At 40.1% G+C, this 23,093-nt stretch overlaps 1 protein-coding gene across 1 annotated transcript in view; it reads left to right on the plus strand.

Moving 5' to 3' along the window:
* ARG2 (arginase 2) overlaps positions 1 to 23,093 on the plus strand; it is a 42,211-nt gene that overhangs the window by 14,873 nt on the left and 4,245 nt on the right. The window contains exons 3-5 of the mRNA XM_081290104.1: positions 17,314 to 17,491; positions 21,958 to 22,117; positions 22,975 to 23,069. Coding sequence (XP_081146230.1) covers positions 17,314 to 17,491; positions 21,958 to 22,117; positions 22,975 to 23,069 — 433 coding nt within the window. The remainder of the gene's footprint in view (positions 1 to 17,313; positions 17,492 to 21,957; positions 22,118 to 22,974; positions 23,070 to 23,093) is intronic.

Here is a 23,093-nt window from a genome sequence, read left to right on the forward strand (position 1 = left end):
ATGCAAAGTAGCATCATCATAAGATGTATGGTCTTCATCTTCCTTTGAAGATCTTGTGTATTCCTAGTATCCTCCTCTCATGTTTCCCTGATTTGCTCTTGCAAATTACCCATAATCCTCAAGCCCCTGTTTTTCTGACTTGAGTATGAATTCTCCAGACTTTCTTCCTCTCATCTCCCAAATTACTTGCATTGACAAAGATCCTTTTTGTTCATCTCCCTCAAAGTATGAGTTTAATCACAGCATTAAATAAGATTACATGTGGTAAGAACCTAAAATATCAATGGCTTAAGAAAATTAGTTCATTTTAAACTCAGTCTGGAAAGAAGTAATTCAGAACTGGTTTGGTGGCTGTGTTCCTTCAGACCTAGATTCTTAACTTGTGCTATTGGCAAGACATCTACTTAATGGTCCCAGATGATTTAGTCTCATTTCTGGCACAAGATGGAAGAATGAAAAAAGAGGGTAAAGCAAGAACTTTTCCTTCCCAAGAAGTTGCTGCAGGACACTTCTGCTTATCCTGTTGGCCAGAACTGGTCACATGGCCACATCCAGTTCAAGAAGCTGGTCAATTAAGAGTTTTTTGCTGGGTGTGGTAGGGCTCACCTGTAATCCTAAAAGACTGAGGCAGGAGGATCGAAGGTTGAGGCCAGATTCAGCAACCTAGTGAGATTCGTCTCAAAGTAAAAAGTGCTGGGGATGTAGCTTAGTGGTAAAGTGCTCCTGGGTTCAATGCCCCCCCCCCCCAAAAAAAAAGAGAAGTCATGCACCAAGCTAAAAATCTGTTGACAGAAAGAACAGACATTAGAGAACTAACCCTCAACTGCATCTCCCTGTGTTCTAGATTCCATCCCCTTCTGCCTTTGTGAGAGTTCTTGCTCTAGCAGTTACACTTTTTCTTTCTTATAACTCAACTTGCTCTACTAACCTGTTTCTTCAATAATTAAGAATACAAATTTACCCATCTGCTACCTCCCTTGGCCTTAGGTAGCCCTTTAGCTATTGTCCAGTTATTTTGTTACTTCAGAACCACCTTCCTGGGCCATCATTGGAATAAAACTAGTTATGTTGAGATTCCCAACTACGTGCTTTCTAAGATAGTGGGTGCTGTGACATTCACCTTATTTGACATTATTGAACACTGCTTCCATACCGAAAAGGATGCTACTCTCTGGTTTTAACTCTTCAGGTTCATTTAGAGAAAAAGAGGTAGATCCTCTTTTTCTACCTACCCATTTCACATTGCGTTTTTAGGAATCTGTCTTTGATCCTCTTGCTTATACTTAGTTGGTGGTCTGTTCATTTCCATAGCTTTAATGTCCTCTCTGTGCTTCAGAGTTTTATCTCTAGCACTCATTTCTCCTCCCAGCTCCAAACCTGTACACAAGATGTCTTCCATGTACTTTCTCTTTTTCTTTTTTAAGCTTTTTTTTTTAGTTGTAGGTGCACACAATACCTTATTTCATTTGTGTGTGTGCTGAGGATCGAACCCAGTGCCACAGGCATGCTAGGTGAGTGCTCTTCCTCTGAGTCACAATCCCAGCCCTGAATCTCCTCCTTTTAATTTTTTATTATGGAAATATTCAAACATAATGACAGTAGGCAGTGACATAGTCAGCTCTATATAGCCTGCAACCAGCATCAGCTATTGTCAGTCACATGGGTGTTTTCCACCCACCTCCAGACCATGTTGAAGCAAAGTACAGACATTGGATTATTTCCTTTGCAAGTTTCATTTTTGTATCTTTTTTTTTTTTTTAAAGAGAGAGTGAGAGAGAGAGGGGGACAGAGAGAGAGAGAGAGAGAGAGAGAGAGAGAGAGAGAGAGAGAGAATTTTAATATTTATTTATTTTTTCTTAGTTCTCCGCGGGCACAACGTCTTTGTTGGTATGTGGTGCTGAGGATCGAACCCGGGCCGCACGCACGCCAGGCGAGCACGCTACCGCTTGAGCCACATCCCCAGCCCCTCATTTTTGTATCTTCAAAACTGAAATTCTTTAAAACTTAACAAAAATATAATTATTACACCTAAAATAAGTTAATTTCAAATATACAGTTTTGGGTAATCTCCCAATTTGGAAAACCTCTCCACAAAGGTAGTAGAGAAAGAAAACACTTTGTTATTGAATAAGCATGAAACCAGAATGTGATATACATCACAGGCAATCTGCTAAGAGATTACACAGACCATGGAAAGCTCATATTTTTATTTAGTCAAGCAGGAACAATCCATTACAAAATGTTTCCATGGTAAACAATAGCCAAGCTTCAAGAAAGAGGACTCAACAGTATTTTCTTTCATACAAAGTGCATGCTAACTGAATCATAGAAATTGGAGTTGATGACCTGTGTTAAAAGCCAAAAGTGATTAGCTTTACCTGAAGGGAAATGCATTTCTCATACCTTAATTGAGATGGTAGTTTTGCAAACTGGAGCAAGATGCCTGCCACCTGTGCCTAGGGAAAGTAGTTTCATTCTCTCCCATAGGAACTGGGAGGTTGTAGCACTTATCTCCCTAGGTGTTTATATTTCCAGAAGATGGCTCCCAGGTGACGTGATATTATCAGCCATTGGGTATTGCCTAGAACTGGTCTATTGACTCATTTCCATGTCTACATATTTTCAGCAGAAGGGTCCCTAACACTTCAATGCCAACAAATCCAAAACAATTTCCCTGTCATCTTCTTCACTTCCTTCCCCAGTCTCTTTCTCTCTTATATTTATTTTAGTTTTTTGAGACAAGAGTCTTACTGTGTTGCCCAGCCTGGCCTGGAACTCCTAAGCTCAAACTGCCCTCCTGCCTGAGCCTCCTGAGTAGCTGGAACTACTGCACAAATTACCATGCCTGGCTCCCTGTGTCTTTCATCTCTGGAGGCCATACCTGGCTCCCTGTGTCTTTCATCCCTGGAGGTAACAGAGCCAGAAAGCTGGAGACAGACCTTTTATCTGCCCTGCATGCCCCTTCACTACTGCTGCAATCTGTTTTCTCCACATTGTTATCTGAGCACTAGATCTAAAATGCAAATTTGTTTTTTACTTCCTGACTTGAAATCTTACCTCCCCACTACCTTATGATCTGGGCTCTGCCCCCTCCTCCCACCACATCTTCCCACAGCCCTCCTGGTGCACCATGGCTCAGGGAACTTGTGAATTGTTCTGTAGGGCTGAATTATTATGTGCCTTTCCTTTTTTTTTTTTTTTTTAAAGTATTGTTTTTTGGTTTTTCTTTAGTTGTTGATGGACCTTAATTTTATTTATTTATATACAGTGCTGAGAATCAAACCCAGTGCCTCACACATGCAAGGCAAGCACTCTATCACTGAGCCACAGCCCTATTATGTGCCTTTCCTAGAAAGTACTTCTCCCCTCTTTTATTCTTGGCCTGTACTGTCAAGACTCCCAAATTCCCTCTTCTGAGAAGACCTCCTGGCTCTTCCCTTCTGTCATCTTTCTTCCCTCCACACTCTGAACACGTGTGTCACAGCAGTTAGACCTGGACTGGACTGCCACTTTCCCTGTCTTCTCACCAGGCTCTGAGCTCCATGTCTCATCTCTGTATCCCCAGGACTTAACAGAGTTCCAGGCACATAGTGAGCACATAGTGAACTTTGGTTGAAGGAAGAAAAGGAGCAAAGCAACCTAGCTGTCACCTGTAACACTGTGACCCATGGGATTTTTCCAGATCACTGTTTCCTTTCTCTCAATGATTTGCTACTCAGAAGTCACTGGTTTCCCAGATTTTTAAGAATGCATGACTCAAAGGATAACCATCATATATCAAACTTTAACTCTTGGAAGAGTTGACTCTTAATTGACTACCAATTAAGAGATTCATTCAAGCTAAATGTTAGCAGGTAATAATGGCTAGTTTATATTGCCCCCTCTTGGTTTTTGTTTGGTTTTGATTTTTTTTGGTACCAGGGAATGAGCCTGAAGATGCTTTACCACCGAGCCACATCCCTAATCCTTTTTATTTTTTATTTTGAGACACTGTCTAAGTTGCCTAGGGCCTTGCTAAATTGCTGAGCCTGGCTTGCAACTTGGGATCCTCCTGTCTCAGCCTCCTGAGTCACTGGGATTACAGGCATATGCCACCACACCCAGCACACCCCTTTTTGTGTGTGTGATGTCGGGGATCAAAACCAGGTGAGTGGCAAATGTTCTAGAACTGAACTATACCTCCAGCCCTATTACCCCCTTTTTGAAACATGTTCTTTAACCAGGAGGTAAATAGGTACTAATGAATGTTCTAGTTATTTTAGACAGGTACTTCATTATTCCTTTAGCATCCAGATAACACAATTCAAAGGCAGCACCTAAGGGATTACAGTCGTTGATTTAAATTATTTAATCTTTGAATAAATTTTCTTTATTTAATGACTGAACTCTTCTGGTATTAAGGAGGTATAAAATAGGTGTGGTGGTGCTCAGATTGAAAGAGAAAATGGGGTCTGTAGTCCTAGTGGCTTGGGAGGCTGAGGCAGGAAGATTACAAGTTTGAGGCCAGCCTCAGCAATTTAGTAAGGCCTTGTCTCTTCCTCTTGCCACATCTCTCCACATCCCTCCTGGTGCACCAAGGACTCAGGGAACTTGTGACATGTTGACAACATTTTAATGTGGTCTCCCTCAGGGTCTCCCTTAGCAACTTAAGGAGACCCTGTCTCAGGAAAAAAAAAAAAAACAGGGGGGCTGGGGATGTAGCTCAGTGGCACAGTGTCCCTGGGTTCAATCCCCAATATATTAAAAAAAAAAATAAGAGAGAAGATGGTGTCTTCCTGGCTTCCTCCCCAATGCAAGAGGACTCGTGAATAGAAGTAACAGAAATAGGAGACTTCTGCCTTTGTGAACCAAGAGTCACAAAGCAGAGCAGGGTGTGCGTGGCATTGTGTTTAGGGCTTTCAGAGGATTGGTGTTCCAAGAGTTAATGTCCTTGACTTTATAATCTTTCATGGGGAATGTAGAAAATTCAATGTGGAAAAAGCATACTACAGGGACGCAGCCACGTCAATGTTTATAGCAGCACAATTCACAATAGCTAAACTGTGGAATCAACCTAGATGCCCTTCAGTAGATGAATGGATAAAGAAAATGTGGTATATATACACAATGGAATATTATTCAGCAATAAAAGAGAATAAAATCATGGGATTTTGGGGCTGGGGATGTGGCTCAAGCGGTAGTGCGCTTGCCTGGCATGCGTGCAGCCCGGGTTCGATCCTCAGCACCACATACAAACAAAGATGTTGTGTCCGCCGAAAACTAAAAAATAAATATTAAAAAATTCTCTCTCTCTCTTAAAAAAAAAGATCATGGCATTTGCAGGTAAATAGATGGAGTTAGAGAAGATAATGCTAAGTGAAGTTAGCCAATCCCAAAAAACCAAATGCCGAATGTTTTCTCTGATATAAGGAGGCTGATTCACAGTGGGATAGGGAGCAGGAGCATGGGAGGAATAGATGAATTCTAGTTAGGGCAGAGGGGTGGGAGGGGAAGGGAGGGGGCATGGGGTAATTAATGATGGTGGAATGTGATGATCATTACTATCCAAAGTACAGGTATAAAGACACAAATTGGTGTGAATATACTATGTATACAACCAGAGACATGAAAAATTGTGCTCTATATGTGTAAGAAGAATTTTAATGCATTCTGCTATCATATATAAATAAAAAATTTACATAAAGAAAAAGAAAAGAAAATTCAAGGTGGATTTTTAAAAAATTTTGGCACTAAGTGATGGGATTATAGACATGTGCCACCACACCCTTTAAGATGGACTTTTTAAGGAGCCATTTCAATGAGAAATCAGTGGGCCTGTGCTTGCTCCTTCTCACCAAAAATCTGTTTTTAATCAAAATGATACAGTAAGCTCAGTGTGGTGGTGCCTGCCTGTAATACCAGAGACTTGGGAGGCTGAGGCAGGAGGATTGCAAATTCTAAACCAGCCTCGGCAACTCTAATGAGATCCTAGGCAATTTAGTGAGACTCTATCACTAAATAAAATATAAAAAGGGACTCGGGGATGGGAGTTGTGGCTCAATAGCAGAGCACTTGCCTCACTCATGTGAGGCACTGGGTTCAATCCTCAGCACCAAATAAAAATAAAAAAACAATAAAGATATTGTGCCCATCTATAACTAAAAATAGAAAATATATATTATATATATTTATAATACTTTATATATTTATAAAAATTACATTTTTATTTTTTAGTTATAGGTGGATACAATATTATATATGTAAAATATTTAATATATACTAGAAAAGAAAAAGAGACTGGGGATGTGGCTTAGTGGTTAAGTGCCCCTGGGTTCAAACCCTGATACCAAAAAAAAAAAAAAAAAAAAAGACGTATTACAAACAAGTTCTGGGAAATCTTAGCTTACATCAGTTTCAAGGAAGAGAAAGGGAACTGTGGGGAAGAAAAACCACAAAGATGGCCTCATTCAGTTGTAATCCGTAATCCCTAGAATGTGGCAAGCCTTTCATTGTTAGCTCATTTAAACAACTGTATATGGCACAACAGGTTCAGACACCGAACCACATCTCTCCACATCTTGTTGGTTAGAAATCTCTTCCAGGAAGTCAGGGAGCAGAGGGCAGGGATTCTTTCCATTGCATGCAGTGTAGCACTTGGCTAATGGAGACCATTCAGTGTGTACTCTCCTTTTAGCCCAGAGCAGTGTGGAATGCAGGAGAGATTTTTGAGATTTCTGGGCAGACTTACCAGGATGCCATAGGGTCTGGGGAAGGGACACATCAGGGCTGACTGGTAACTGGAAAAGCTATAATCACCAATATGTTGTGTCTCCCTTTAAACCCTTTCTGGAACAAGTAGAATATAAGAATTTTTAAGAATTACATGCTATAAAGGGTAGTTCTTTCTTTTTTCCTTTTCGTACCAGGATTGAACCCAGGGGTGGTTAATTGCTGAGCCGTATCCCTAGCCTGTTTTTATATTCTATTTTGAGAAAGGGTCTCACTAACATGCTTAGGGCCTCACAAAGTTGCTGAAGCTGGCTTTGAATTTGTGATCCTCCTGCCTCAGCCTCCCAAACTGCTCGGATTAGAGGCATGTGCCACTGTGTCTAGCATAAAGAGTAGTTTTTTATCCCCAAGGATTTTTTCTGTCTCTTCCTGGGGTTTGATATTGGAAAGGTTAAAATGTTGTCAACATGTTAATGTAGCAGATCTTTTGTTTTCAGAGAAGGTCAGCAGTCTTCTTCTGAATGAAGTAAAGTGATTATGTGACTTATGGAGCCAGAGGAACTCTTAATTCCATCTGTGCCTGTGCTGGAACCAGGCTGTTAGGGTGCCATCAACCAAGTCAGCCTGGGAAAGCCTAAGTTGGCTCTCTCGGACCCAGAGGTGCTTAGTGGGTTGACTTGGGTTGGTGCAGAGGGGCGTGTTACTAAGCCCATCCAAAGAGTTGATACCATCTGTTCTCCTTAGACAAGGACAGATGTAACTGGAGAACCAAATTAGTGGAAACATATATCTGGTGTTTCGAGTCATCTCAGTTACTGTCTTAAACTAATTTTTTTTTTCTTGATGCTGGGGATTGAACCCAGGGTCTCAGACTTGCTAGACAAATGTTGAGCTAAATTTTCAAGTTTTTTTTTAAACTCAATCATAACATTCATACAAAGTATCTGTTAACACCATGTTTGTATCATTTGATCTTGAGGCTAACTCTGGTGTGTGGTAGACAGATATGTCTGAAGTGACAGGCCTACATCCCCAAGGTCACCTTCCATCCTTGAGCCCCCAATACTACTGTCCCTGCTCCTGTTTTCTTCAGTCACAGTCTTCACTGTCTCAGCAAACACCGTCCTGGTATAGAGGCAACAAGAGAGTAAAGCAGATGAGGAGGAAGGAGACAGAGAGGGCTGGTTGGCAGAGTCTTCTCTGGGACTCTGAAGTAAACCAGAATATGTCTACTTGGGTTTTATACTCTTTCCTTAATGTATCGAACTTATTTGGAGACTGGATGTAAATAAGCAAGAGCTGATTTTAGATAGCTCAAAACACATTTTTGGTTTTTGAGGTTGCATAACCTCTGGGAGTTAAATGCACTAAATATAATTTAGATTTCTGTATTTTATTGGTGGCAACCAAATTAGTTTACTTAAGTAAAAATCTTTTGAAGGTTATTACCCAAGTCACATTTTAGGGATAAGAAAGATTCTCTTATTCTAAATGGTCTGAATTAACCCTGGCATTTTTTCCCCCTAGTTTAAATCTTTAGTAACATTTCAGCTTTGTTTACTGAATAAGTAAACAAAGGCTGGTATTCCAAGCCAGGCATGTAGTTCATGCCTATAATCCCAGTGACTCTGGAGGCTGAGGCCAGAGGATCACAAATTTGAGGCCAGCCTTAGCAATTTAGTGAGACCCTTAGCAACTGAGTGAGACCCTGTCCAAATTTTTTTTTTAAGGGATGGGAATATACCTCAGTGGTAAAGTCACTGTGGGTTCAATCCCCAGTACCAAAACAAAACAAAAACAAACAAACAAACAAAACAAAGCTAGTATTCCAAGTATAGGTGAAATTCTAAAAATAGCAAATATATTCCTTTAAAATACTAGGAATTCCTTTGGTTTGGGGTCAGATTATATTTCCCATATACAACATTTGAATGTATAACTCCAGAAGCCATTAGAGACTTGGGATTTCAAGTTCAAGACCAGCCTTAGCAACTTAGGTGAGATATGTCTCAAGATAAAAAATTTTAAAAAGGGCTGGAGATGTGGCTCAGTGGTAAAGTGCCTCTTGGTTCAATCCCTAGTACTCCCCCCGACCCAAAAAAAGCCATTAGTACTTATCAGCACTAAATGCAATTGCAAAGTCTGTTTAGGAGCAGTTTGAAAAAAATTGCATACTCAGAGGTCCCCAGCTTTTTTCCATTTCTGTTACCCTGCCAGTGGGTTACCTGGGGCTTGAGAGACTCTCTGTGTCACTCCACCTTGAAACCCATCTCTTTATTTGCTGGGAGTCTTGATAACACTTGGTGCCCCATGTAAGAGGAAGAATGGAATGCTTTTTTGCTGTCCAAAAAATACCTGCTCATTCATGACATTGCCTGATGTGAATCTCTAACCAAAGGGTGACTGAGGCTTGTCTCAGTGGACGGAGCTATCCAGTCTTGCTCAGTTCTCAGTAAGGTGCCTAGCACACTGTGATGTATGGAGGCAGATAATTATATCCTATTTCCTTCTTTCCTGTCACTGGCTTCCCTCTGGGATTTACTCACTAGCCCTAAAATAGAAGTGCTTGTTGTAGCTATTGTGAAGGTCACACCTGGCTGTTTGATTTCTTTCTCACCGCTAGTTGCATCATCTTGTTGATGCATTTGTGTTCTTTTTCCACTTCATTGGAGCCTAGAGGGCTTTATCAAGGCCAAAGGTAATATCTGAGCCTGAAAGATCATAGTAGTATTCAGTGTATTTTATTACCTTCGCTCTGGAGACAAGTTCCCAGTATGAGGCTGTGCCAGCATATAAAGAGCAAGGGGAAAATGAGGGCCCTTTCAGTTTGCTTCCAAATTTGTTTGACTTGAGAGTTTCTTTAAGTTTCAGACTCATCTTGTCGTAAAATGCTACCATCTTCTTCTCTTCCTCCTCTTTTTCTTTTGGTGCTGGGGACTGAACCCAGGGACTGCTCTACCACAGAGCTGTACCTCTAGCCCTTTTTATTTATTTAAAATTTTTTTGTAGTTGTCAATGGACAGAATGCCTTTATTTTTATGTGGTGCTGAGGATCGAACCCAGCGCCTCACACATGCTAGGCAAGCGCTCTGCCACCGAGTTGCAGCTCCAACCTCCTTTTTATTTTTTGAGACATGGTCTACTTAAGTTGCCAAGGCTGTCTTCAAACTTGCAGTTCTTCTGCCTCAGACTCTTGGGTCATTGGGATTAGAGGTGTGTGCCACTGTGCCCAGCTTTTATTTTTATTTATTTATTTATTTTGCAGAACCAGGGATTGAAACCAGAGTCTCTTGGATGATATGCTAGCACTCTACCACTGAGCCACATCCCCATCCCTTTTTTAAACATTTTATTTATTTATTTATTTATTTATTTATTTATTTATTTATTGTTACCAGGGATTGAATCCAGGGGCACTTTACCACATCCTTAGTCCTTTTTATTTTGGGACAGGGTCTCACTAAATTACTTAGGGTATCACTAAGTTGCTGAGGCTAGCTTTGTAATCCCAAATTGCTGGGATTATAGGTTCATACCATTGCAACCAGTTCTTACTTTTAATAAGGAATCTGAGGGCCGGGCTTAGAGGAAGAGTGGTTACTGAGCATCATCAGGCCCTGGGTTTGATCTCTAGCACTGCAAAAAAAAAAAAAAAAAAAAAAAAGAAGAAGAAAGGATGAAATTTTAACAGGTACAGTGGTGTACACCTATAATGCCAGCAACTCAGGATGCTGAGACAGGATTATAAATTTGAGACTAGCTTCAAGAATTTAGCAAGACCCTGACTTAAAATAAAAAACCAAAAAAGGCTGGGGATGTAACTCGGTGGTAGAGTGCCCTGGATTTAATCCCTAGTACTGCAAAAAATATATACATATATAATATAATAATTTGATATTCTGGACCTAGTGGTGCAGAATAGTTAAAATCTCAGCTACTTAGTAGGCTGAGGCAGGAGGATTGCAAGTTTGAGGCCAGCCTGGGCAATTAATGAGACCATATTTCAAAATAAAATAAAAAGTGGCAGAGTGCTTGCCTAACATGCATGAGATCCTGGGCCCAACACCACAAAAAATAAAATATAAAAGTAAAGGATAGCATTGAAACACTGGATCTCAGGGCCTGGGATATAGCTCAGTGGTAGAGTGCTTGCCCAGCATGTGCAAGAGCCTGGGTTCAATTCCCAGTACCAAGGGAAAAAAACTCAAAAAACCTTGTAGGTCTCATCTGACCTACACTTGGCAGATAAGTTGACCTGAAGCACAGCAGGCAGATACTCCTTCCATGTTATGATGTTTGCTCTTTACAATGTTACTCTAATATTTAAAAGTAATGAGACCATTTCCTTCTGCTCTTTGAACTGAGAATCTGTCATAGCATTCTGACAAAATAGTACCTTTACTAGTACTCAGTTTATCTGGTTCTTAAAAAATGAACCCCCTATCAATCAATCTCCTGCTTCTCTCAAGAAATGTAGCCTGTGGGTTGCAATCATGTTCTCCAGTACCTCATATCACAATGCTCCAATTTTCAGATGTGTCATTCTTATTAAGTTGGTCACCTGTTATCAAACATGGCATGTATTTCTTCTTTGGGGCCTTTGTTCACTCTTTAGAAACCAACCTTGGATTCTACTATAAGTTCTTTGGGTGCCTCAGTGCTTTTGATACAGTGGGCATTAGAGGAGAGAGCTCTTAGGAGGCCAGCTCAGGATGGCATAATAATTTTGATGATTTAGCTCTATAATTAATAGTTAAAATACTATAGATTGATAAATCTACAGTAACAAAAGTGGTAATTTCTTTCTTTCTTTATTATGCTGGATTGAACGCAGGGGTATTTATCACTGAGCTATGTCTCCAGCTTTTTTTTTTAGACAGGGTCTTGCTAAATTGCTGAGTCTGACCTCCTGCCTCAGCTTCCCAAGTCACTGGGATTACAGGTGTACACTACTATGTCTGGCAGTATTTTGATTTTTAACAGCTTAAAATTTATGGCATAGAATAAGAACAAAACAAGGGGCTGGGGATGTGGCTCAAGCGGTAAGCGCGCTCGCCTGGCATGCGTGCGGCCCGGGTTCGATCCTCAGCACCACATACCAACAAAGATGTTGTGTCCGCCGAGAACTAAAAAATAAATATTAAAAATTCTCTCTCTCTCTCTCTCTCTCTCTCTCTCTCTCTCTCTCTCTCTCTCTCCCCTCTCTCACTCTCTCTTTAAAAAAAAAAAAAAAGGAATAAGAACAAAACAAAACTCATTGTAGCTGAGATTGTTAACTGTTTCCCACAATTCTACTTTTTTTTCTTCTGGACATAAGCTAGACTTTGCTGGCCAGTGCTATGTGAACAGGAGTGATGTGCCATTTCTCAGCTGGGGCCTGTAAAGAGGAGCTATGCCTTATCAATATATTTCTCCCTCCTGCTGCTTTGAACCTGGAGAGACCTAACCTTAGCCCCATCAGTGGCAAAGCCCTAGTTATGACAGTTACAAGCCAGATGCGTGAATCCCAACATGGAAGAAAGCGTCCTGCTGACTGAGATACCCACTCTAGATGTTAGATGAAAAAGAAACAATATCTTTGAGCCATTATTTTGGGGGCTTTGCTACAGCAGTGTAGCCTACTCTACCTAATAGTCTTATTTAAGAAAATATTAGGTATAAAGGCTTGCAAGGATATAGAAGTTTGGCCTGGGGACTAGGGTGGGACCCTCTACCATTAGATACCTCCTCATTTATTTTTATAATTTCTATCCAAGTAGGGTAGAAAATAAAACAAAACAGTACTGATACAAGTTTAAGTTGGAGGGGTCCTTCTTTGACTGCCTCAATCCTCAGCAGACTTCCTCTGATCCTTTAATACTTGCTATTCCTAGTTCTTACCTGGTACTTATTGTGAAAATTAAAGAGCTGAGTTAGGAGTCTAGAGGGCAGGCCGCTCAGGCAGGGCCTCTCAAAGATATTAATTTTTTCCTGGTCAGGCTCAGAGCTTTGTGGATCCAGAAACACAAAGCTTGCTGTGTGTAGAGATTCTCAGGCTCTAATACCCAGACTCACACTAACCATGCTGGATAAAACAAAATGCCTCTGCATAATTATGTTGAGCAAGAGACCTCCCAGCACGCACTGTCTGGAAGCCCTTGTGAGTAAGTGAAGGCATCTGGGAAACCAAGTGAGTAACCATAAGGTGGCTTGGTGAGAAAATAGAGTAAATAAAGTTGGGTAATTTAGGAGAATCCACCATCTGGGCTCTGAATTAATTTTTGGTTTTGCCCCCGAAGGGCTGGGGATTGAACCCAAGGCTTTGAGTATGCTAGGCAAAGTGCTCTAACACTGAGCTAAATTCCAGTCCTTATGCTGTGAATTACTCTGTTAACCCAATCCAAAGCACAGTTACACATTTAATGATCAAAATCTTTTTACAAAATTCAGTCTTTCTTCCTTGGACAGTATTATTCTAAGACTACCAAATTATTTTCAGGCCTTGTTCAGTTTTATTTTGTTGTTGTTGTTTATTTGTTTCTCCCCTAGTAAGAAAATACAAATAAGCAGAGCGCAGTTTTCTGTTGCACTTACTTGAGTCTACAGCCTGATTTCCATGATTGGTCTTGAGAGTTCCCCAAGTTCTGTCACTTACCTACGAAAATTTTAATTCCTCAGTATATTTTTTGCATGTGAGGATTAATATGAGTTAAAGTGCCTGGCAAAAGATTTTTATAGATTGGGGTGTAGCTCACTGAGAGGTCTCTAAAGTTAGTTAATATTAACATTATTATTATTTAGATTATAAGGCTTTTATAATTATTCACCTAATTACAAAACACCAGACATGCTCTAGGGTTTTAATCCAGTAAGAACCTAATGCTTAATATGCTTGAAGGGGTTGTTGAGATTAAAAATACAAATAAAAACACCCTAGAATAGGCACTAACATTCCAGATCTGACCACACCTGATATTGACTTCAAAGTTAGAGTTTCATTTCTCTTAAGTCTAAAGTGTCCTCCCCACATTTTGAAATTTGGTGAAGTCAATAATGATTTTACTTGTGGCTTTTTTTTTTTTTTTTTTTTTTTGTGGTGTGTGTGGTCAAACTCAGGATCTTGTACATGCTAGGCAAGTGCTATACCACTGAGCTATATCCCCAGTTCTTGACTCTCTTTTTAAAAGATTTTCATTTTCTATTTTACCAATGAGCTACAATCTCACGTCATTTATTTTTTTAAATTTTGAGTCAGGGACCCAGCAAGTTGCTGAGGTTAGTCTTAAACTTGTGATCCTCCTGACTCAGCCTCCTGAGTGTCCCACTGAGCTCTTTAAAAAAAAGATTTTTATAGACTGGGGTGTAGCTCTCTGATAGAGGGCTTGCCTAGCCTGCATGAGGCCCTTGATTTGATCCCCAGCAGCCCCAAAACAAAACAAAGATTTTATTTGGTCATTTTCTCTTGGTTCCCATTGTTTTTGTTTTTTTGTCATTCTTCTCCTACCTGCATTTTCCCTCCTTCCTTTCCTCTTACTTGTCTGGATAAATCTCTCATGTGGGGTCTTTTATGCTCACTCATTCTTTCTTCCTTTCTCCACGCCCCCTTCTTTTAGCTATACTAGGGATTGAACATGGAAATTTTACCACTGAATTACATCCCCAGCCCTTTATTGTTATGAGATAGGACCTTGCTAAATTCCATAGGCTGGTCTCAAATTTGAGATCCTCCTACCTCAGACTCCTGAACTGCTGGCATTACAGGTGTGTGCCATCACGCCCGGTTCCATGCTGGTCTTAATCCAAATCTTTAACAAATCCATGCAGACATTGAGATGTTATAGTCCCCCTGAACCCCAATAACTAGACACCAGTTTGAGAAGCAGGGCCCTAAGCATACAATCTGTAACATTCTGTTCTCTCATAGTTCATGTCCCTTTTCTAACTTTTTTTAGTTGTAGATGGACACAATACCTCTATTTATTGACTTTTATGTGGTACTGAGGATTGAACCCAGTGCCTCACACATGCTAGCAAGCGCTCTACCAGTGAGCCACAACCATAGCCCTCATGTCCCTTTTGGATAGAATTGGATTGTTTAGTTTTCACCTACAATATAGGTAGAAAGTATTCAAAGTTGTCAGAATGTGTATGTGTATGTGTGTGTATATATATATATATTTTTTTTTTTGGGGGGGGTACCGGGGATTGAACTCAGGGACACTCAACCACTGAGCCACATCCCCACCCCTATTTTGTATTTTGTTTAGAGACAGGTCTCTCTGAGTTTCTTAGCGCCTCGCTGTTGCTGAGGCTGGCTTTGAACTCTTGATCTTCCTTTCTCAGATTCCTAAACGACATGCGTCACCATGCCTGGCTATTGAGTTCTTTTTTTTTTTTTTTTTTTAAAGAGAGAGTGAGAGAGGAGAGAGAGTGTGAGAGAGGAGAGAGAGTGTGAGAGATAATTTTTAATATTTATTTTTTAGTTCTCGGCGGACACAACATCTTTGTTGGTATGTGGTGCTGAGGATCGAACCCGGGCCGCAAGCATGCCAGGCGAGCGTGCTACCGCCTGAGCCACACCCCCAGCCCTATTGAGTTCTTAAAGTACTGGAAGCAGGAAGAATTATTTAGGAGGCAAACTGTACAGTAAGGAATACAAATATTAGAGCCAGATGACTTGGACTAGGGATTAAACCCAAGACTTAGCAAAAGCTAGGCAAGCATTCTATCACAGAGCTATCCTCCCAACCCTTTCTTTGAAAAAAATTTTTTGAGACAGGGTCTTGCTAAGTTGCACAGGCTGGCCCTGAACTTACAATCTTCCTGTCTCAGCCTCCTGAGTAATTGGGATTACAGGCATGTGTAATTGTGCCCTGCTAGATCTTGATTCTGGCATTTGGCAGCTATGTGACCTTAGGTAAGTTACTTTTCTTTGTTTGAGTGTCCTCATACTGTATGGAAAAGGCATTATTTTAGTTGCTTCATAGAACTGTTGTGAATCCTAAATAAGAATTTATGTTAAACCAGCCAGGCTTGGTGGCATATATCTATAATCCCAATGACTCAGGAAGCTAAAACAGGTCAATCAAAAGTTTGAGCCCAGTCTGGGCAATTTAACAAGACCCTGTCTCAAAAATAAAAAATGAAAATGGTTGGGGATGTAAGTCAGTGGTAAAGTGACCCTGGGTTCAATCCTCAGCACTGAAAAAAAAAAAAAAAAAGCGTAACAGTTGCCAGTAATTTGTAATAACAAATGTTATATATTATATATTTCTTTCTTTTTTTTGAACTGGGGATTGAACTCGGGGCACTTTACCACTAAGCCACATCCCCAGCCCTTATTTATTATTATTTTTAATATTTAGTTGTAGGTGGACACAGTACCTTTATTTTATTTTTATGTGGTGCTAAGGATTGAATCCAGTGCCTCACACATGCTAGGTGAGCACTCTACCATTAAGCCACAAGCCCAGTCCCCGCAAACCCTTATTTTTTGTGACAGATCACACTAGGCTGTTCAGGGCCTTGCTAAATCGCTGAGGCTGGTCTAGAACTTGGAATTCTTCTGCCTCAGCCTCCTCAGTTGCTAGGATTAAAGCCATGTGCCACCATGCCTGGCAGATATTTTAGTATGCTTTAGGTCTTCTGATTTTTTTTTTAATTTAGTTGTAGATTGACACAATAGCTTTATTTTATTTTTATGTGGTGCTAGGTATCGAACCCACTGCCTCACACGTGCCAGGCAAGTGCTCTACCAGCCTGGCATGTGTGAGGCACTGGGTTCAATACCTAGCACCACATAAAAATAAACAGATATTGTGTCCAACTACAACTAAAAAATATTTTTAAAGAGTCTGAGAATTTCTATATGTGTATTTTGGTCCTAATTAATAGTACTTATTTCTTTAAATCCTGATGGTTACTTTTGGTATTTTACTTCCCCTTTATAAGTCTGGGACATGTGCTACCAATTTTGTGATTTAGGTTAAGTTAATAATACCTCTTGGTTTTAGTTTGTAAACCTCAGTTTCTTCTGCAAAAATGGTGTTCTTTTAAGAGGGTTTACTTGGGCTAGGGTTATAGGTCAGTGGTAGAGTGCTTGCCTAACGTGTGAGGCACGGTGTTTGATTCTTAGCACCACATAAAAATAAATAAAATAATCATAAAAAATAAATAAAATAATCACTGGGTATGGTGGCACACACCTGTAATCCCAGCAACTCAGGAGGCTGAGGCAGGAAGATTGCAAGTTCAAAGCCAGCCTATACAATTTAGCAAGGCCCTAAGCAAACTCAGTGAGACCTTGTCTCTTAAATAAAAAATATATTTAGAAAAAAAGGGCTGGATGTGTGGCTAAGTGGTTAGGCACCCTGGGTTCAATCCTCACTACCAAAAAATATTAAATAAATAAATAAATAAAGGTTTTGTGTCCATCTACATCTTAAAAAAAAAATTAAAAGAGGGTTTACTTCCCAGGATTACTGGATTGAGCAATTCTGCCACTTATGTGACATTTTAATTTTTATTATGACAAAATAAGTATGATGTATACTTTGCCATGAGTATCCCAGGCCAGTAAGAATTGGAAAAGTACATACAATTCTTCTTATCACCCTTTGTTTCTAGGTTGCCGCTTAAAAGACTTTGGAGACTTGAGTTTTACTCCAGTGCCCAAAGATGATCTCTATAACAACCTGATAGTGAACCCACGCTCTGTGGGCCTTGCCAACCAGGAACTGGCAGAGGTGGTCAGCAGAGCAGTATCAGGTGGCTACAGCTGTGTCACCGTGGGAGGCGACCACAGGTAAGCTGGAGCCAGGTGTGGTGAGGGGCTGGATAACATGTTGCTTTGGGCTCATTACTTAGCTGCTATCTTAGTTTCCTCATCCCAAGAAAAATATCTACAGTATTTTTAGGGTGTGGTGTATATAACATCATTTTAATGTCTAATATCACGAACTTTTGTAGGAACTGTGTATTTTGCTTTGTGTAACACATTGAATAGTAAGAGGATTTGTGTTATTTGACACAGCAAGTACAAAGGTAGGTTAAGCAAGGTTTTTAGTCACCATGTTTCATGCTTATCTTCTTAAGTTTTCTAGAAAACATGACTTTCATTTTGGAGAACTGGAGGAATACATCAGGACTAAATTTAGGCATTTTTCAAAAATATTTATTTGGTTTTTTAGTTATATTTGGACACAAAACCTTTATTTTTTAAAATTTATTTATTTTTTATTGGTTGTTCAAAACATTACATAGTTCTTGATATATCATATTTCACACTTTGATTCAAGTGGGTTATGAACTCCCATTTTTACCCCGTATACAGATTGCAGAGTCACATCAGTTACACTTCCACTGATTTACTTATTGACATACTCATGTCTGTTGTATTCTGCTGCCTTTCCTATCCTCTACTATCCCCCCTCCCCTCTTCTCTCTCTACCCCCTCTACTGTAATTCATTTCTCCCCCTTGTATTATTTTTCCCTTTCCCCTCACTTCCTCTTGTATGTAATTTTGTATAACCCTGAGGGTCTCCTTCCATTTCCAAGCAATTTCCCTTCTCTCTCCCTGTCCCTCTCACCTCTCATCCCTGTTTAATGTTAGTCATCTTCTCATGTTCTTCTTCCCTACTCTGTTCTTAGTTATTCTCCTTATATCAAAGAAGACATTTGGCATTTGTTTTTTAGGGATTGGCTAGCTTCACTTAGCATAATCTGCTCTAATGCCATCCATTTCCCTCCAAATTCTATAATTTTGTCATTTTTTAATGCAGAGTAATACTCCTTTGGGTATAAATGCCACATTTTTTTTATCCATTCGTCTACTGAAGGGCATCTAGGTTGCTTCCACAGTCTTGCTATTGTGAATTGTGCTGCTATGAACATCGATGTGGCAGTGTCCCTGTAGCATGCTGTTTTTAGGTCTTTAGGGAATAGACCCAGAAGGGGAATAGCTGGATCAAATGGTGGTTCCATTCCCAGCTTTCCAAGAAATCTCCATACTGCTTTCCAAATTGGTTGCACCAATTTGCAGTCCCACCAACAATGTACAAGTGTACCCTTTTCCCCACATCCTCGCCAGCACTTGTTGTTTGACTTCATAATGGCTGCCAATCTTACTGGAGTGAGATGATATCTTAGGGTGGTTTTGATTTGCATTTCTCTGACTGCTAGCGATGGTGAGCATTTTTTCATGTACTTGACAAAACCTTTATTTTATTTATTTTTATGTGGTGCTGAGGATCAAACCCAGGGCCTCACACATGCTAGGTGAGCGCTCTACCACTGAGCCCAACCCCAACCCAAATTTAGGCATTTTTATTAACATTTCTAATAGATTTGTTAGAGATCATCCCTTAGAATGTGCATATACTCTCCAGTCCACAATACCCTAGGTGACTAATGTATTTGGTCACTGGAGCATTTGTCTCTTAGTAGGTCAGTATATACTTCACTGAGCACTGTACTGATGTTTTCTCAGCAGTCTAAGGATTTGTAGGAAACTTTGCAATTTATTCCAGTTAGATGAAATTAAAACATGTGGAACAAATTTTTTTAAAATATTGAATTCTACAGACTTTCAGAGAAGAAAGAAGTTGGTCTGTGCTTGAATAGTCAGATTTCACAGGGGACTGTTATTTTAGCTAAGTAATGATGTTTATTGGTAGAGGCAATGAAGCACTAGAAGCACTTCAATGTATTTTATGGTTTTATTTATTACTGGAAGCACCAAAAGCCAGATGTTAGATAACTTATCCAAGGCCTACAGCCAAGAAATAACAGAGATAGGATTCAAATCCATTGTGGCCCCCATTGCAATTAATTTTTCTTTTCAGATCTAATAGAATAACTTTCTCTGAGGTACTCTAAGAGCTTTTCAGATCACTGTCAGAAGTTCAACTTTTGTTCAGCCGGAGAAGCAAGTAGAATCCTTATTAGAATAAAAATTCAGGAAGGATAATAGAGTCATCAGACCTAGATTCACTAGTACGATGACTGGGGCATTCAGTTAAATCAACTTTAGAGTTCTGTGCTCTCTCTCTAAGATTATTTATTTAGTCTTTCCTGTAGTCAGGTCTCACTCTTTGGGGACCTCCTCAATGTGATTACCATGGTCCTTGTTTTTTCTTTTTTACCTGTAGCTATCTATACTGCAGCCCATGTTATTACTTCCTTCCTTCCTATTCAGTGCTAAAACCTAGGCAATCTGGAATAGTCTATAAAGGAAGGGACAAGTGTATAATTTGAATGGCTATTGACCATTTTAAAGGAAGAGGCATGTTTTGATCACTCCTTTTATATAGTACTACATGCACCATCACCTTACTTATCAAACCAGTTCTGCCAGGTATGGTAGAGCACACCTGTAATCCCAGCAGCTTGGGAAGCTGAGGAGGATCGAGTTCAAAGCTAGGCTCAGCAACTTAGCAAGGCCCTACGCAATTTAGTGAGACCCTGTCTCTAAATAATAAAAAGGACTAGGGATGTTGCTCAGTGGTGTCCCTGGTTTCAATCCCTAGTACCACCCCCGCCCCCCAACCAAAACCAGTCCTGACTTAAAACAGGCCAAGTACTCTTATTCCTATCTTACAGAAAGGGAAGTGGAAGTCTGGAGAAGTTTGATAATTTGTCTTCAATCTCACAGCTCTTCCTGGACAAAAACTCCAGTAATCTACCTTAATTCACTGCCTTTAGCACTAGACCATATTGTTATTCAAGAGGAGCCTGAAAATCTGTCTTGTGCTTTATTGATCAAGGATGGCTATAGAATGCTTAAACTGCATTTCTTGTCTATGCCAAACTCAACTTTGTTTCTGGGCAGCTTCCCAGCCACAATCTCATCAGCCATATTCCTGCAGTTGAGATAGAACAGGTAGCTGATGTAAGCAGAGCCCAAGGACAAAGAAAGACAAAAACAAATCATTGAAAGTTATTTGAATGCCATGCTAACAGAGATAACATGCAAATAACTTGTCTTATGCAGTGGTGGACATGAAGTCTTAAATTGGATTGGCTTATTACTTTAATGACTTTAATAACTTTTTGACTTTTCAGGTTTCAGGCACATATAAGCAAAAATAGCTATAGTGCTTTCTTCTTAAAATTGGTTCTTTTAGTTATACATGACAGTAGAATCCATTTGGATATAATTATACAAGCATGGAATAAATCTTATTAGGACTCCATTCTTGATGTACACATGGTAGGATTCACTGTGGTTTCCCTATATGTACATAAGAAAACTATGTCAGATTCATTTCACTATCTTTCCTTTTTCTACCCTCCCTCCCTTCCCTCCATTCCCCATTGTCTAATCTACTGAACTTCTATTCTTCCCCACCCCTTTTTTTGTGGGTTAGCTTCTACATATCAGAGAAAACATTCAACCTTTGGGGACTGGCTTATTTCACTTAGCATGATAGTCTCCAGATCCATCCATTTACTGGCAAATGTCATAGTTATTCCTCTTTATGGCTGAGTAATACTCCATTGTGTGTGTTTGTGTGTATGTGTGTGCGCGCTGATGGGGAATCAAACCCAGAGTTAGACAAGTGCACTGTACCAGCTACTCCTCCAGCCCTGATTTATAGTTTTTAATCCATAAAAAGTTAATGTAGGCCAGATACAATGGTGCACACCTCTAACCCAGCAACTTTGGAAACTGAGGCAGGAGGACTGGAAGTTCAAAGCCAGCTTCAGCAATTTAGTGAGGCCCTAAGCAAGTTGGTGAGACCCTGTCTCAAAATAGAAAATAAAAACAGGCTGGGGATGTGGCTCAGTGGTAAGTGCCCTGGGTTCAATCCCTGGAACCCTCCCCCCTGCCAAAAAAAAAAAAAAAAAAGTTAACATAACTGATTCTTTGTAAGTTAAAATTAGATCTCCCAGGTGGAGACCTTAAGAGGTAGTAAGCAACATTTTTGATATGTTACACATAGATCAATTCATTTAACTAGATTTCACTCACTGAACAAACATTTGAGGTCCTATTCTGGGCCAGGGTTAATGGATCAAATGACATGAATTTTGGGGACAGGACATACATCTATCATGCTGCCAGTCCTCAGAGTTTTATATTTCTCATATCTAATCCACTCAAGGTTAATCTTTGGGGACAACAACCCAGGAAACTTGTTTTACCTTAACCCAGTCCAGGCCCTGACTTTGCCCTAAGGACAGAGTGTAAGCTGTGTTGGCTCAGAATATTTTTTATTGATGATGATAGCAAAGCAGAGGGCCTTGAAGATAATATTTGTCCTTTGCAGCCTGGCAATCGGAACCATTAGTGGTCACACCCGGCACTGCCCAGACCTTTGTGTCATCTGGGTTGATGCCCATGCTGACATCAATACACCCCTCACCACTTCATCAGGAAACCTCCATGGACAGCCAGTTGCATTTCTTCTCAGAGAACTACAGGACAAGGTTAGTGGGACAGAATGAGAAGGTAAATGGCTTACAGGGTTATTCCTGGGGCTTTGGAGGTTTTGTTCAATAAGACTAGAGTGAAGGATGGGTTCCATGAGGCTTACCAACCTTTCATTTGTTCACTAAATACTACTGTGTGCCAGACAGTCTGCTAGATGCTAGGATCTAGAGATGACTAGGACATGGTCCCTGCTCTTAGGGTGCTTATAATTCTCTAAAAAAGTAAGGTGGTAGTAACTAGTGATGGACAGTCTCACAGCCTGAGGACTCCTTGGTTAGAGGCTCCTAGGCCACACCCTCAGATAAGCGACGCTATGTTTACCTCTGGGTAATATTTTCCTAAGCTATAGAGAAGACATGGGAGGCACGTTAATGCCAAGACAGGCATAAACTAGTATCTGTATATCCCTCCCCCTTAGCGAGAAACCAGGTTAAACCAGAATAGTACAAAGATTATCATTAGACAGAATTTGTTTGGTTGTTGGCAACTTGAGGTGGCAATTGAGTTATACTTTAAGAACCAATCTGTAAACAGTTTAGCAATGTGCAAAGGAACCAAAAGGGCAAATCAGTGTAGTCCTACTGTTTAGACTAGTTAATGGTAAACCAAGACCATTTTGAGAAAAAATTTTTTTCATTCTCCTTGAGAAAGCTGTATTGTTTTTCTGTTCTGAAACATTTCCATTCTTGTGAAGTTTATTTCCTAGATCAAGTGTGTCTTGTGTTGTTTTAAACATATCCTGTGGACAGGAGGAAAAAGTGATTACACACTTTTGGAAACACATGGTGATTATCTTGGTGAGACCAAGAATTCTTAATTAATCCTATAATCTTGTTCAATCCTCTTTTCATAGGTACCACAACTCCCAGGATTTTCCTGGATCAAACCTTGTATCTCTTCCCCAAGTATTGTGTATATTGGCCTAAGAGATGTGGACCCTCCTGAACAGTAAGTTTAAGCTTTGGGCCTGCG

This window comes from Spermophilus citellus (genome assembly GCF_964194105.1).
Source record: "Spermophilus citellus genome assembly, chromosome: 4".
NCBI lineage: Eukaryota > Metazoa > Chordata > Mammalia > Rodentia > Sciuridae > Spermophilus > Spermophilus citellus.